At 41.5% G+C, this 16,875-nt stretch overlaps 1 protein-coding gene and 1 long non-coding RNA gene across 2 annotated transcripts in view; both read right to left on the bottom strand.

Annotated features, from left to right (window-relative positions):
- Positions 1-3,521: 3,521 nt before the first annotated feature.
- Positions 3,522-14,822, bottom strand: LOC139579245 (NACHT, LRR and PYD domains-containing protein 3-like). Its single transcript, XM_071408147.1, has 9 exons — positions 14,805-14,822; positions 12,669-14,524; positions 10,444-10,617; positions 9,694-9,870; positions 9,342-9,515; positions 8,715-8,888; positions 4,711-4,881; positions 4,576-4,625; positions 3,522-4,428 (listed from the first exon to the last, which is right to left on the bottom strand). Exons 1-9 carry the CDS (start codon positions 14,820-14,822, stop codon positions 3,893-3,895), a joined length of 3,330 nt encoding a protein of 1,109 aa, XP_071264248.1. The 3' UTR covers positions 3,522-3,892.
- A 287-nt stretch (positions 14,823-15,109) lies between these two features.
- The window catches only part of LOC139579785 (uncharacterized), a 98,812-nt gene continuing 97,046 nt past the window's right edge, over positions 15,110-16,875 (bottom strand). The window contains exons 2-3 of the long non-coding RNA XR_011675845.1: positions 15,372-15,419; positions 15,110-15,246 (exon numbers count right to left, since the gene is read on the bottom strand). This is a non-coding gene — a long non-coding RNA (uncharacterized lncRNA). The remainder of the gene's footprint in view (positions 15,247-15,371; positions 15,420-16,875) is intronic.

The raw sequence follows: 16,875 nt of genomic DNA, 5'->3' as shown, positions 1-16,875 counted from the left end.
ATCACATTCCCTGTGGGTCAGAAGTTTACATACACTCAATTAGTATTTGGTAGCATTGCCTTTAAATTGTTTAACTTGGGTCAAATGTTTCGTGTAGCCTTCCACAAGCTTGCCACAATAAATTGGGGGAATTTTGGCCCATTCCTCCTGACAGAGCTGGTGTAACTGAGTCAGGTTTGTAGGCCTCCTTGCTCGCACACGCTTTTTCAATTTTGCCCACACATTTTCTGTGGGATTGCGGTCAGGGCTTTGTGATGGCCACTCCAATAGCTTGCATACTATTGTTTGTACAGGTGAACGTGGTACCTTCAGGCATTTGGAAATTGCTCCCAAGGATGAACCAGACTTGTGGAGGTCTACAATTTTTTTTCTGAGGTCTTGGCTGATTTCCTTTGATTTTCCCATGATGTCAAGCAGAGGCACTGAGTTTGAAGGTAGGCCTTGAAATGCATCCACAGGTACACCTCCAATTGACTCAAATATTGTCAATTAGAAGCTTCTAAAGCCATGACATCATTTTCTGGAATTTTCTAAGCTGTTTAAAGGCACAGTCACAGTAAGTGTATGTAAACTTCTGACCCACTGGAATTGTGATACATTGAATTATAAGTGAAATAATCTCTCTGTTAACAATTGTTGGAAAAATTACTTGTGACATGCACAAAGTAGATGTCCTAACCAACTTACCAAAACTATAGTTTGTTAACAAGAAATTTGTGGATTGGTGAAAAACAAGTTTTAATGACTTCCGACTTCAACTGTAATCGAGGTAATATGTACATGTAGGTAGAGTTATTAAAGTGACTATGCATGATAATAACAGAGAGCAGCAATGAAAATAGTCTTGGTAGCCATTTGATTTGATGTACAGGAGTCTTATGGCTTGGGGTAGAAGCTGTTTAGAAGCCTCTTGGATCTAGACTTGGCGCTCCGGTACCGCTTGCCGTGCGGTAGCAGAGAGAACAGTCTGACTAGGGTGCCTGGAGTCTTTGACCATTTTTAGGGCCTTCCTCTGACACCGACTGGTATAGAGGTTCTGGATGGCAGGAAGCTTGGCCCCGGTGATGTACTGGGCCGTACACACTACCCTCTGTAGTGCCGTGGGGTCAGAGGCCGAGCAGTTGCCATACCAGGCAGTGATGCAACCGGGTCAGGATGCTCTCGATGGTGCAGCTGTAAAACCTTTTGAGGATCTGAGGACCCATGCCAAATCTCCTGAGGGGGAATAGGTTTTGTCGTGCTCTCTTCACGACTGTCTTGGTGTGCTGGGACCATGTTAGTTTGTTGGTGATGTGGACGCCAAGGAACTTGAAGCTCTCAACCTGCTCCACTGCAGCCCCGTCGATGAGAATGGAGGCGTTCTCGGTCCTCCTTTTCCTGTAGTCCACAATAATCTCCTTTGTCTTGATCACGTTGATGGAGAGGTTGTCCTTGCACCACACGGTCAGGTCTCTGACCTGCTCCTTATAGGCTGTCTCGTCATTGTCGGTGATCAGGCCTACCACTGTTGTGTCATCGGCAAACTTAATGATGGTGTTGGAGTCGTACCTGGCCGTGCAGTCATGAGTGAACAAGGAGTACAGGAGGCGACTGAGCACGCACCCCTGAGGGGCCCCCATGTTGATGATCAGTGGGGCGGATGTGTTGTTACCTACCCTTACCACCCGTGGGCGGCCCGTCAGGAAGTCCAGCATCCAGTTGCAGAGGGCGGTGTTTAGTAACAGGGTCCTTAGCTTAGTGATGAGCTTTGAGGGCACTATGGTGTTGAACGCTGAGCTGTAGTCAATGAATAGCATTCTCGCATACAGTGGGGAGAACAAGTATTTGATACACTGCCGATTTTGCAGGTTTTCCTACTTACAAAGCATGTAGAGGTCTGTAATTTTTATCATAGGTACACTTCAACTGCGAGAGAGACGGAATCTAAAACAAAAATCCAGAAAATCACATTGTATGATTTTTAAGTAATTAATTTGCATTTTATTGCATGACATAAGTATTTGATCACCTACCAACCAGTAAGAATTCCGGCTCTCACAGACCTGTTAGTTTTTCTTTAAGAAGCCCTCCTATTCTCCACTCATTACCTGTATTAACTGCACCTGTCCACACACTCAAACAGACTCCAACCTCTCCATACTGGCCAAGACCAGAGAGCTGTGTAAGGACATCAGGGATAAAATTGTAGACCTGCACAAGGCTGGGATGGGCTACAGGACAATAGGCAAGCAGCTTGGTGAGAAGGCAACAACTGTTGGCGCAATTATTAGAAAATGGAAGAAGTTCAAGATGACGGTCAATCACCCTCGGTCTGGGGCTCCATGCAAGATCTCACCTCGTGGGGCATCAATGATCATGAGGAAGGTGAGGGATCAGCCCAGAACTACACGGCAGGACCTGGTCAATGACCTGAAGAGAGCTGGGACCACAGTCTCAAAGAAAACCATTAGTAACACACTACGCCGTCATGGATTAAAATCCTGCAGTGCACGCAAGGTCCCCCTGCTCAAGCCAGCGCATGTCCAGGCCCGTCTGAAGTTTGTCAATGACAATCTGGATGATCCAGAGGAGGAATGGGAGAAGGTCATGTGGTCTGATGAGACAAAAATAGAGCTTTTTGGTCTAAACTCCACTCGCAGTGTTTGGAGGAAGAAGAGGGATGAGTACAACCCCAAGAACACCATCCCAACTGTGAAGCATGGAGGTGGAAACATCATTCTTTGGGGATGCTTTTCTGCAAAGGGGACAGGACGACTGCACCGTATTGAGGGAAGGATGGATGGGGCCATGTATTGCGAGATCTTGGCCAACAACCTCCTTCCCTCAGTAAGAGCATTGAAGATGGGTCGTGGCTGGGTCTTCCAGCATGACAACGACCCGAAACAAACAGCCAGGGCAACTAAGGAGTGGCTCCGTAAGAAGCATCTCAAGGTCCTGGAGTGGCCTAGCCAGTCTCCAGACTTGAACCCAATAGAAAATCTTTGGAGGGAGCTGAAAGTCCGTATTGCCCAGCGACAGCCCCGAAACCTGAAGGATCTGGAGAAGGTCTGTATCTGGTCTAGAAGGTTGTGTGTTTATACCTCTATCTGGTCCAGAAGGTTGTGTGTTTATACCTCTATCTAGTCCAGAAGGTTGTGTGTTTATACCTCTATCTGGTCCAGAAGGTTGTGTGTTTATACCTCTATCTGGTCTAGAAGGTTGTGTGTTTATACCTCTATCTGGTCCAGAAGGTTGTGTGTTTATACCTCTATCTGGCCCAGAAGGTTGTGTGTTTATACCTCTATCTGGCCCAGAAGGTTGTGTGTTTATACCTCTATCTGGTCCAGAAGGTTGTGTGTTTATACCTCTATCTGGTCCAGAAGGTTGTGTGTTTATACCTCTATCTGGTCCAGAAGGTTGTGTGTTTATACCTCTATCTGGTCCAGAAGGTTGTGTGTGTATACCTCTATCTGGCAATCCACCAAATTCACTTCAATATTCACCACCAACATTGACCAATATCAGTCAATGCTAAAATTAAATGAGTGTCTTAACCAAAGCTTTATTTCTCTTGAGAAACTCTGGCCTACTGTACACAGACAGAGACAGGTGTGTTATGTTTCCTGTATGATGCAACACATTTAACAAACGAGTAATATTTACAAATGATTTGATCACACTTAACAATAAAATATCTCGTATTCAAAGTCAAAGGCGTTTTACAGAACAGAGCATGGATGTACAGTCACAGGAATACAATATAAATCATCTCCCCACAACTGTGATTTATTAATGTCCATGTCTGAATTCATGACCACTGTCAATGCCATCAAGTCACATGGTTGTGTTAGAACAGGATGGTGTGTGTGACTGTTGTCATGGAGACCCAGGTGTTCCTCCAGGACCGAAAAGGCTACTCTACCTGGCACAAGGACACTGAGCAAGGGTTACAGCCGGCTAGTCCAAAAGCTGGATAGAGGGGCTCAGTGAATGTGGTGTGGAATGTGTACAGGTGGGTCAATGTGTCAGAGAAGACCGTGTAGAAGGACAGAGTGCCAGCCAGCCAGTCCAGATACACTCCTATTCTATGCCTGGAGGGGTCCCTAAATGGGGGGAATTTAATAGCTGCGCCATTATGACAAAAATGTGTTTTGTCCTCCATACACCAGGACTTGTCATTGTGTCCAATGGCAAAGTCATCACTGATGTCGCCTCTTCTTTTGATTCCTTTGTACGTCACTCCGAGAACAACGTCACCACTTGACTCCGTTTCCCAGTAATGGCGCGCAGTCAGACCCTCTCTACAAAGAACCTGAAAAACGCCATAAAATCTCTCCGGGTGATCAGGATATGGCTGTTCCTCAATCTCATATCTCACCACTCTGTTTCCTTCAGACAGAGAGAGGTGTCTGTTTGCTGTGTTTGGGTCCAGTGTGAGATCACAGGCATCTGTAGACGAGGTAAGAGAGGATCAGCTGCATTAAATCACGAGTGTAATTGAATGTCAAACTACTTTAAAACATTGTTTGTGTATTATAATACTTTATTTTGTATCAATGTTACTGAGATTATATGTCAAGTATAGGGTATTCTTACACTTCTTCAGCAGCTCCAGATTCACCCAGCACTCTTCGTTGTGGTCCATACTGTGTGAGAGGCAGGAGAACAGACAGTGAATATACTACAGGTCTTACTAGAGTATCTTGCATTATTTTCATCATCTGCACTGACTTGATTTTCAGTCTACAGGCTGGATCTTCCATCGTAGCAGAGAGCATCTTCACTCCTGAGTCTCCTGGGTGATTGTAGCTCAGGTCCAGCTCTCTCAGGTGGGAGGGGTTTGACGTTAGTGCTGAAGCCAGAGAATCACAGCCTTCCTCTGTGACTCTACAGAATGGCAGCCTGCAAAGAGAGGTAATGATGATCCTTGGCACATAAATCCTGCTTTTATCACTCACAGCAGATTCAGACAAGAGACCAAATTACAAGGCTCAAGACACGCCCACTTTATGATCCACCTATCTGCCATAGGATTGCTTTCAAAATAGAAACTGACAATATTCATAGGATTACCTGTGCAAACCACCTTTTTCCTGTACTTTACTATCGGGGAAAAGTTTGAAACTATGTCTCAAAAGGATGGGGGTATCGTCGGAAATCATAGACATGGGACAAAAAAGTTTTGACCCGCGTGTTTATTTATCAAAATTGATTTATCGATGGGGATTAAACGCACCGATACAGCAACTACTTACAGTAAGTGTTCCCCTTCGTGGGATATAACATTGTTGATGTTTGATTAGATGATCATGTAGCCTAAACAAACTCGCCAGTCAGAAAAGAAAGCTGACACGAAACATCTAAATCAATCGCGCAATTTGTTATCGTTCTCCTATTGTCTAATCAGATATGCATTGGTTAATTCTAGAGCGATGTATATTGATGTTCACAACTGTTGGGTGCAATTTTTGGTACAAAACATTTCCGCCTTGTGTTTAAGCTTCTCCGTTTTAGACTGTTTTGTTCTGGAACCTATTTGACCGGATCCGGTACCTCTCCTGGCATGAAAGATTATTTAAACTTTTTGCAATGTAAAAATTATAATAAAAGCGATCAAAGTTCTTTCGAGTTGCCTCTTCGTTAATTCTCCTGCCCCCACAAAAAAAAAAACGTAATGTGAAAAAGTTGATTTTCAGCCCGGGCCTAATAATGTAAGAGTTCACTTGGGTTGGCCCGGCCCGGGTTTATGGTTTGAGCAACATTGTAACTAACCTATGTTTGAGACCAACGCATGGTCGTAGCTGTGTGAGAAGCGCGCCAGTATCTCTCACGTAACTAGAATGAGATTCACTTTCTATGATCTCTCTCCCTCTCTGCTCTGATAGACATGAGCCTGCAACTCTCATCTCTCCAGCGTTGCACTTCATCGTTTATGTCCTTATAAAATCATAGCCGCGAAGGGTTCTGAACGAACTGCAGCACCCCATGATAAATTGAAAAACATTTGACAAAGTTGAATAATTTCTGCTGTCTGTTCAGAAATAAATTAAATCGTTCAGAATAGCCTACTACACCACGAGAAGGCCTATAATTTAGCCTAAGAGTATCAATAGTTAAATATATATATTTAACTATTGAGCCTAGCTGTGGATTGTAGCCAAATAACAAGGAATAGCCTACAGTCGGGAACGCGCTAGACACTCTAGACGTCCTGAGTGGCACTGCGGTCTAAGGCACGTGTTTAGCAGATGTTATTGCGGGTGTAACGAAATACTTATCTCAGTGCTAGAGGCGTCACTACAGACCCGGGTTTGATCCCGTGCTGTATCACAATGGCCGTGATCGGGAGTCCCATAGGGCGGCACATAAATGGCCCAGTATCATCCGGGTAAGAGGAGGGTTTGGCTGGGTAGGCCGTCTTTGTAAACAATAATTTGTTCTTAACTGAATTGCCTAGTTAAATAAAATATGCTTTAGGCAAGAGAGAGAGAGGCATTTGGCACGAGCAAATCGCCATCACCAGCGAGTGAGCTGGGCACAGTGGAAATAAGGAAAACTAAGAGTGAACCATAACATACACTACCTTTCAAAAGTTTGGGTCAATTAGACATTTCCTTGTTTTTTTTTTTTTGTCCATTAAAATATCATCAAATTGATCAGAAATTGTACATTGTTAATGTAGTAAATTATTATTGTAGCTGGAAACGGCAGATTTTTAATGGAATATCTACACAGGCATACAGAGGCCCATTATCAGCAACCATCACTCCTGTGTTCCAATGGCACGTTGTGTTAGCTAATCCAAGTTTATCATTTTTAAAGGCTAATTGATCATTAGAAAACCCTTTTGTAATTATGTTAGCACAGCTGAAAACTGTTGTTCTGAATAAAGAAGCAATAAAACTGGCCTTTAGACTAGTTGAGTATCTGGAGCATCAGCATTTGTGGGTTCGATTACAGGCTCAAAATGTCCAGAAACAAAGAACTTTCATTTTGCACATTCTAAAGTTCAAACAAACAGTAACAGAATACCTGAATACTTCTCTGCATGCTTTAGTGTCTAGCAAGCCAAGACCACTGGACTTGGTGTATGTAGGAGCAATTTATTTTCGTGAATAGGGTGGTGAACCTAATAAAGTGGCAACTGAGTGTAGATATCACAAACAACTCCTTTTGAGCAGTGTCTGTCTGTTATATGTTTGATCAATGGGTATGATGGTAAATCTGATCCCCAAGGTCCTCATAGGCTCACGTGGATATATAGAGTTGGAGGTAAAGAAACAAATATGAAACTAGGACATTAAAACACTGGCAGAATTCTTTCATCCACATACAATATGTATTTTAAAGTATAAATGCCCTTCTAAGACCACTGTCTTTCTGGATGTTTTAAAAGGTTTGCAAATAGCACAGTCTGTGATGGTCTTTTGTGAGCACAGTTCCAAAACTGTTTTTTTAAATAATTCCAACACTCAGCTTGTACTGGCTGTAATAAACTCCAACTGGACTTAAAAACATGAACAGTCTATCTCCTTTCCCAGTTTCATCAACTGGTTTGAATTCACGCTGTTCCAGATGCAAAGAGGGTTGTACCTAATAAAGTGACCACTGAATCTATAGACGTTCCAGAATGTGTTCTGGGAATACCCGGGGTATTAAACATTTGGCTGTAAGTGTTGATCAGTTGAATCTATTACCTCAGGAGATGGTACCATTCAGCTTGTCTGGAGATGACAAAGAAGGACTTCAACAAAGCCAAAATAGAAAATGATTGGAAGGGGCCTCTTTGCTGTTAAATTAGAGACATATAAATAAATAACTGTTGTGCCTTTTAACTACTTTAAAATGTGGAACTGTTGCACTAAAAATGCAAACATTGATTTGGCATACAATTTAAGATTGTAGACATTGTACAACTTCATATAGAACAAATTGCACTTGAAAGGAAAATTTCTTTAAAGTTATTGCAAATAAATGCATATTTTCTATTTTTTTCTGCGACAATCACTGAATTAGTTATTGAATTCTTAATCTTTAAAGGCAATATTTGAGATTTTATGTATTTCTATCAAATCTAAACTGAAATCTTTCTTCAAAACAAAGGTTGTAAAAGTATGTTAGACATTTATAGAATAAATCAAATAAAGTTTGATGATTCTGTGACAAACGGTGAATTAGTTATTGATTTGTACATTTTTAAATGGCTTTTGGCAAATGTCTGCTGAATGTCTGTTGAATGTCCGAATGTGTGAATATAAAACCAACTTTACCTCGGTCGGTTTGTCAGTGTCAAAGTAGCCTGCCATTTCGATTATTTGTGCCAAAGTTTCAATTAAGTTTCTGCCAAAGTCTCCAGTCATGTAAAACGACGTAGAATTGCATGAAATGCATTTATAAAAGGCCAAAGTTTTACCCGACCATAGGCTACTAAAAATGTTTACAGCAGCCTTTACATTTCAACCCTATGTTCCCGCTTGAGCGGATAATGCATTCACGTTAAACGCTGCATGTTAGCGGAATCGGAAATGACCTTCACATTTCTTCCAAGGAATCTGTAATGCTTCATTCTTACAGATTGAATACCGTACCTTTGAAAGAGTTGGTTGGATAGAGAGTCATTTCATGGTAATTTATTAAATTAAGCTCATATGTATATGCAAATCAGTTGTTCTTTTCAAACGTTATTATTCAATCAACATAATAACAAAACATAGAAAAGAGAGTAGCCTACCAACCTCAGAGTCTCCAGTTGACAGTGGGGATTCCCCAGTCCAGCAGAGAGCAGCTTTACTCCTGAATCCTTCAGGTCATTGTTACTCAGATCCAGCTCTCTCAGGTGTGAGGGGATGGTCTGAAGGGCTGACGCCAGTGCTTCACAACTTTCGTTATTGAGATTACATTGATAGAGCCTAAATGAAACATTTCAAAGAAACATATGAAGACAGAAATTCCCCAGTCCCTGCCAGCCACCACCACAATTGAAAATGTTTTACTCAGCTACCTGTTTTGTTGGATTTGGCCCAAACCTTTTAGCCTGTGTCCCAGATCCGTTTTTGATCCATACAGTTTTCTCCTATATCAGCTGTTGAACTCTGTAGCTGTCTTAAAATCAACATTGGCCTCTTAATGACACCCCTCTTAATTATTTTGACCTTGCTCCAAGGAATATGTACTTAGTGTCTTGGAATTTGGTATAACCTTCCCCTGATCACTGCCTGTCCACAACATCAACGGGATGTTTTAGAAATCCTCCATAATATTTCTTTAACATTGAAAGTATGGAGTTGATTGTGGAGATCAGTGAACATAATCAGGCTATGTCCTTCAGGAAATACAAACCTGAGAACAGGAAACATACTGACCTCAATTTCTCCAGTTTACAGTGTGGACTTTTGAGTCCAGTGGAGAGCAGCTCCACTCTTAAATGGATCAGGTCACAGTGAACAATGTCCAGCTCTTTCAGATGAGAGGAATTTGAGCTGATAGCTGAGACTAGTACTTCACAGAAGTTGTCTGTTAGTGTATTTCGATTCAGCCTGTACACAAGATTTATTTCATTTTATTATAACATGCATTTTGTATGTAATTCAAAGATCCCAACATGCTAAATCAAAACGCCTGCATTTATTTAGTAAATCAAACAACCCCTGACAAAGAAATTAATGACTTTGAATTCACAGTCCAAATTGATGTACTAACAGAAAACCTACTGACCTCAGGATCTCCAGTTTACAGTGTTGACTCCCTAGTCCAGTAGAGAGTACCTCAACTACAGAATCCTGCAGTGTGAAGTTACTCAAGCCCAGCTCTCTCAGGTTGCAGCTGAGAACTGTTTTCATAGAGGAGACCAAATTATGACGTTCCTCGTTTGAGAGTCCATTCCCACAGAGACTGCAATTGCAGATATAATGCATTTTAAGGCAGCTTGTTTCATCAACACATTGAGGCAGATTGTTTTGTGAGACATGCTATTATAAATGTATGTGTAATTACATGTTACTTAAACCTCTTGTGGACAGATGCACGTAACATAACTGGTATCGTAGCATCTGTCACCAGACTGATGCGACGACTAATGAGAAAGTTTGTTTCGGTGTGGCATTAGCACATGGTTTGCAGTAATATGTCATCTTGGACACCCAGAACTAAAATATTGCATCAGATGCTCGATTAATGCCGCATTCACGTGCTAGTCAGAAGAAGGAAACTATTACATTTCCGACTTGCTAACTAATTGAACGCGGCACGCGTAAAACTACAACCAGTTAGCAACTCAAAGATTTCAGAGTTTCCTAGTTACGACTAGCACGTGAAGTCAATTTGAGGCAAATGTTTGCCTAAATGGTCATTGTAGTGACAAAGAAAATATTAACACAAACAAGAAATAAAATGTTACCTCATCATTCAACAGCACTTGCTGACATAACATATATTTTTTTAAATAAACAAAATCTCTTCAATTACCTCAGTGCTTCCAGTTTACAGTCTCGGCTAGACAGTCCAGTACAGAGCACATCCACTTCTGAATCCAGCCAGGTTGAATCTATCAGGTGCAGTTCTCTCAATGGTGAGTTTGGTAACTGGAGAGCAGAGGCCAACGTTGCACAGTACCATCTATCCAGATAAACGCCTTCAATTCTGCAGAAACAGGAAAATTACATTTAGCCTACATTTGAGTCATTTAGCAGACTTACAAGAGTGATTAGGGTTAAGGGCCTTGCTTTTCACCTAGTCAACTCGGGGATTCAAACCAGCAACCTTGCGGTTCCTGGCCCATCGGTCTTAACTGCTAGACTACCTGCTGCCCTAATTATTTCTGTGAGGATTTGGATCTGCACAGTTCTCCATAATTTCTGTTTGCACACAGGCCCCGATTCTGACCTGAGTTAAGCGCGCTTAAATGGAATGGAATTCCCTTTTTATGTGCTTTTCTCTGACAATTTTTTTTTACCTTGAATACTATTCACCCACTATTAATTTGAGGTGGAGCTTGAATAAATGAAGGTGTGGTGGAGGTGTGTCTACAAATATGCCGTATTCTGCCCTTGACTTAATTCCACCACCTTTACGTGAGAAAACCATGAATAAGGTCGAGTGAACCTGACGGTTCCAAGTGGAATTTTTGTATTTTATTTAACTAGGCAAGTCAGTTAATAACAAATTCTTATTTACAATGACAGCCTAGGACCAGTGGGTGAACTACCTTGTTCAGGGGCAGAACACAGATTTTTACCTTCTCAGCTCACAGATTCGATCCACCAACCTTTCGGTTACTAGCCCAACACTCTAACCACTAGGCTACCTGCCGCCCCAAAAGTTCAATGTTTGAAAAAGCATCTACTTATTTTTTCCCCCGATAGAAATAGAAGCATTTTCCATGCACTGTAATGTATAAATTGACAAGTGCTAGGTAAATGAGTAACCCATTTGGAGAAAGGGATTGTAAATACACAGTAATTGTTTTAGATTTTTCTTTATCATCCCTGGAGAGTGCCAAACATTCAGGCCAAAAAAATCATGCCGTCAGAACGTCTGCACCATTAAAGCTGGAGTCCGTTCTTGGTGAAACTGCCACGCGCTTCTGGGATATTACAACAACAAAGAAGTTATTTCAAACAATAAACACTGTTTTGTTCCCCCCAACATCATTGCTGTCAGACACTCCTGTCCTCCGTTTTTTAAACAAAACATAAACACTAATAAAGGTATTGGGGCGAACAGTGGCGCTGTGCGGATTCCAGCGTTAAAGGGGATATCCAGTAGAAATTGAGAGTTTTCAGTTGAGAAATTATATTCTAGGGTTGGATTTTTTATTTTTTTCTGTTAAAGTAGCAGCCATATCAGCCAGGGAAACTAATTGTTCTCACTTTATGATTGAACATTAAGATTTTTCTCCCTGACTGTGGCGCTATTTACCTAAATTATTAGGATTTTCTTGTGATCACAACAAAACAACTTATTTTGCTCAAATAGAGATATCATTAAATTGTGTTTTCTTTGAAAAGATGGGCCTGGCTAAGAAAATAACATTCAGTTAAGTAGCCTACCTCTCCTCTTATAGTTGGGCGTGCGAGATTAAGTGGGTCTAGTATACTCTGGGGGCCCATGCGCCCGTCATCTCACACCTGTGTCTGAATTTTATCAAAATATTTAAAGAAATAATTTTGACAGTAACCCTCCTTTTTAATTTCCACATGTAGCAAGCGTGGTGTCCAATCTACATGGGTGGTAGGTGAATCAGACAATATCGTTTTCATGCATCTAATTGCTGCCTGCCTCTGCTTCCTCAGTTAATTGGCTATCAAGTTTTTAAAAAGTTAGTGAATCAGGTCGGACTCGGCTGGAGAGTGAGTGCGTTGTCCAAGATGGATAAACAAAAGGTAAGACCAAGTTGTGCACAAAAACGCAGCACAAAAGCTTTATCTGATCAAGGTCGTGCCATATTACCGAAGATAACCACATCATTGGGGGGGGGGGTCCTAAATGCCGACTTTATGGGGGTCCGGAGAAACTGAGCTACACCAGTGCATATGTTCCATACTAACAGCCATCCAAATACAGACTATGCTGATTTCTCAACAGCATGCCTATTGCAGTTCGGGTCAAAGAGGTAATGGGTAATGAAAACAATAACAATTCAGTATATTCATTGTTATTTGGAATGTGTGAATTTTGACGATCTTTCTTACATTGCCTTTCTGCAGTTCCTCACAGCTGGAAGAAGTCTGAAAAACCCCTTTTGGGAGGTTTTATATTTCTTCAGGACAAACTCATCCAACACCTTCTCTGACATCAGAAGTACATAGGCCAGTACTGAGCAATGAGCGGGTGAGAGCTCTCTGTCTGCTTCCTTTTCTGACAGATATCTCTGAATGTCTTCATGTAGGGAATAGTCTTTAACTTCTTCAGTCAAAGAGAAGAGATTGAGGCACCTCTCAGGAGAGACATCCATTAGATCCATCTCCTTAAGTATTATCTTCATTTCTTTAACAATCTCTGAACTGTTCTCTGTCTTTGGCAGCAGGCCTTGTAGGAGGCACTGAACAGATTCCATAGACATTCCAAGAAGGAAGCGGAGGAACATGTCCATCTCTCCATTTTCTCTAGACACAGAATTGTACATGGCAATCTCCACCAACTCATCCAAGGGAAGGTCTACAGGCTCCTTCTCCAATATAGCTTTGAGATATGGTTCTGAACCTTCCATCAGGAAAGACCTGAGGCTCGATGACGTCTTGAGGCTCTTGGTTGTGAAACAGTGGAAAACAAAGAGGGCAGCAACAAACTCCTGAATGGTCAGATGCATGAAGCAGTACACCTTCTTTTTGTACACCTTCTCTTCTTTAAAGATTTCTGTGCACAACGCAGAGTAGACTGCAACTTCACTGATGTCAATGCCATATTCATTCAGGTCTTCCTCATAGAACATGAGATTGCGTTTCTCCAGATGTTCAAACGCTAGCTTTCCCAGTTTCAGAAGGAAGTCTTTATTTGATTCCCAGATCTTCTGTTTATCTCTCTCGTGCCCAGGATCCTTTTGTGCCAGCTGTATTTGAATGAGCAGAAAGTGAGTGTACATCTCAGTCAGAGTTGTAGGGATTTCTCCATTCACATTTTCTCTCAACAGTTCCTCAAGAACCTTAGCGGAAATCCAACAGAAGACTGGTATGTGGCACATGATTTTGAAGGTTCTTGATGTTGTAATGTGTGCAATGATTCTTCTGGCCACTTCCCCATTCTTGACCCTCTTCTTGAAGTACTCCTCTTTCTGTCGCTCATCGAACCCTCGTACTTCTGTCACCAGGTTGATGTATCTACGGGGAATCTGATTGGCTGCTGCAGGTCTAGAGGTTATCCAGATCAGAGCTTTGGGAAGCAGCTTCTCCTCAATGAGGTTTGTCACCAATACATCTACATTGTTACCTGTCTTTGTAACATCAGTCACCCTCTTGGTATTGAATTTTAGTGGATGTCGCTTTTCATCCAGACCATCAAAGATGAACAGAACTTTGCTCGTAGCATATATCTTTGCGTTTTCTATCTCTGTAAGTTCAGGGTGGAAGTCATTTATAAGTCCATGAAGACTTAATTCATCATCTTTGATTGAATGCAGCTCTCTGAAAGGGAGCACAAAGATGAAATCCAAATCCTGATTGGCTTTTCCTTCGGCCCAGTCAAGGACGAACTTCTGCACGGAGACTGTTTTTCCAATGCCAGCAATGCCCTTTGTCAGCACAGTTTTGATGGGTCTCTTCTCTTCGTTCTCTTGTCCAGCTAAGGGTTTGAATATGTCATTAGAGTTGATTGGAGTGTCTGACGATGTTTCTCTCCTGGATGTATATTCAATCTGCCAAACCTCATGTTCTTTATTAACTCCTTCATTCTCTCCCAGTGTGATATAGAGCTGTGTGTAGATGCTGTTCAGGGAAGTTTCTTCCTCTTCAGTGCCTTCAAACACAAACCTAAACTTATTCTTCAGACTGTCTTTATGTTCCTCTTTAACTCTCCTTATGAGTTCTGTAAGGACAGAGTCAGAATAAAACAGCTTAGTTAGAGCATAAGATGAAGAAGTCTTATCCACCTTTCACTCATATGGATGAGAATGTCTACTAATAAACCACTATAAGGTCTAGTGAGGTGCTGTGGTGTTTTCATGAGACTGTCTACTAATAAACCACTATAAGGTCTAGTGAGGTGCTGTGGGGTTTTCACGAGACTGTCTACTAATAATCCACTATAAGGTCTAGTGAGGTGCTGTGGGGTTTTCATCGTTTTTTTCTTAATTTGTCACTAGTCAACTAATTCTTCACCATTCCTCATCCTACTCCTTTATCAGTAGTCATCTTCAACTCATTCCATTCCTCATCCTACTCATTTTGAGTCCACACTTACTTATACTGTATCTATGGTAACATCTCCTATGAATACCCTCTTCATAATGCCAAGCTAAATGTCACCAATTATTTAACTGGCATATCGGCTGCCTGACTGGTCGAGGAACCTCTTATGCCAGTAAGTACTTCATAACGATTAGTGACACGTCCAATAAATACATCGCCAGACAGACAGGAACCTCTGACTCGATGTGATGCTCAGCCACCATCCAGACAGACTGACAGGAACCTCTGACTGGATGTGATACAGCCACCATCCAGACAGACTGACAGGAACCTCTGACTGGATGTAAAACAGCCACCATCCAGACAGACTGACAGGAACCTCTGACTGGATGTAATACAGCCACCATCCAGACAGACTGACAGGAACCTGACAGGAACCTCTGACTTGATGTAATAGAGCCACCATCCAGACAGATTGACAGGAACCTAGACAGGAACCTCTGGCGATTGGATGTGATACGAGCCACCATCCAGAAGCAGACTGACAGGAACCTCTGACTGGATGTAATACAGCCACCATCCAGACAGACTGACAGGAACCTCTGACTGGATGGAATACAGCCACCATCCGCTGGGATTTTGTGCTGTGTCACCACCGATTCAAGGGGCTTTATTGGCATGGGAAACGTGTTAACATTGCCAAAGCAAGTGAGGTAGATAATATACAAAAGTGAAATAAACAATAAAAAATGAACAGTAAACATTACACATACAGAAGTTTCAAAACAAAGACATTACAAATGTCATTATGTATATATACAGTGTTGTAACAATGTACAAATGGTTAAAGTACACAAGGGAAAATAAATAAGCATAAAAATGGGTTGTATTTTCAATGGTGCCTTGTTCTTCACTGGTTGCCCTTTTCTTGTGGCAACAGGTCACAAAGCTTTTCTGCTGTGATGCACACACACTCCTACTCTATCTGGCAGCATCCCCACTCACACCTGGTAGTTCTGCTACGCAGACCCTCCAGCTGAGGTGTTTCAGGCGGCATATCTGTGTTACTGCTACGAAAATGGAGAACTCTGATCTCGGGCAACGGTTGGCTCAAACATGAACGGCTTCAGTAGGTCTATTGGCTCCCTAAACTAACATAATCTCCTTCTCTGCTAATAAACTCATTCTCAGACTCGGAGCTACTTGGTCAATTCAGCCATTTTTGGGACTTCCAAAATGTTCTCTCCTGCCAGTGACGCAACAATGCCAATATGGCGATTTACAGTTAGCTGGTGTTCTAAATCCTAGTGTTTCCATTCCTCTTTAAGGTGAAACTAAATATTCGGTTCAACAAAGATTTACTTCAGAAGTTACTCCAAAACAAATCGAACATATTGTAATTATTGAAAGAAGATCCTTACCTTTCTGGTAATAGAAATTTACTGCGGTGTGAAATGTCGTGGCACTGTGTGTGTGAGAGAGAGAAAGAAAGACAGAGAGAGCGATAATGAAAGAGAAAGAGAACCCCTAACTTAGCAGGTTTGCTATCTTAGACTCAGGGCACAGTAGGACTGTCAGCAAACAATCTCTACAAAGATAAGCGCCGTTCTCCAAAAAGTCCCCAACAGTACAGAGTTCCAGATGAGTCCAATGTTTGGCTAGTGCACCTTTAAATTCTATTAGATGTCTTTTAAGTGTGCACATACTATTTCTCTGGGTAGAAAACGCTGATCCTCTTTCCAACATTCACTGTTTTTCTAATTGTACAACATACATTTTCTCAGTATACCCTTAACTAAGTGTTATTTCCTGTTGCAACAGACCTACTCTCCTCTTCTTTCCCCAAAAGCTCTCTTACATAAGCAGTATACATATTTCCTCTAACTTAACGTCTAATTAACATTTCAAATATCTAATCAAATTATAGTTTTATCACATTTTCCAACAGCACACTAAAATAAAAAATAAAAAAATATTTAGGGCAAGATAATTTCTCAGTGTGAAATACTAATAAAACAGTTATCTTTTCGATTGTGAGTTTTGACATTATTTTTTC

Source organism: Salvelinus alpinus, chromosome 1 (assembly GCF_045679555.1).
Source record: "Salvelinus alpinus chromosome 1, SLU_Salpinus.1, whole genome shotgun sequence".
Taxonomy (NCBI): Eukaryota; Metazoa; Chordata; class Actinopteri; order Salmoniformes; family Salmonidae; genus Salvelinus; species Salvelinus alpinus.
The sequence above is the reverse complement of the archived record's forward strand: the minus strand, read 5'-3'. Positions and strand labels throughout refer to the sequence as shown.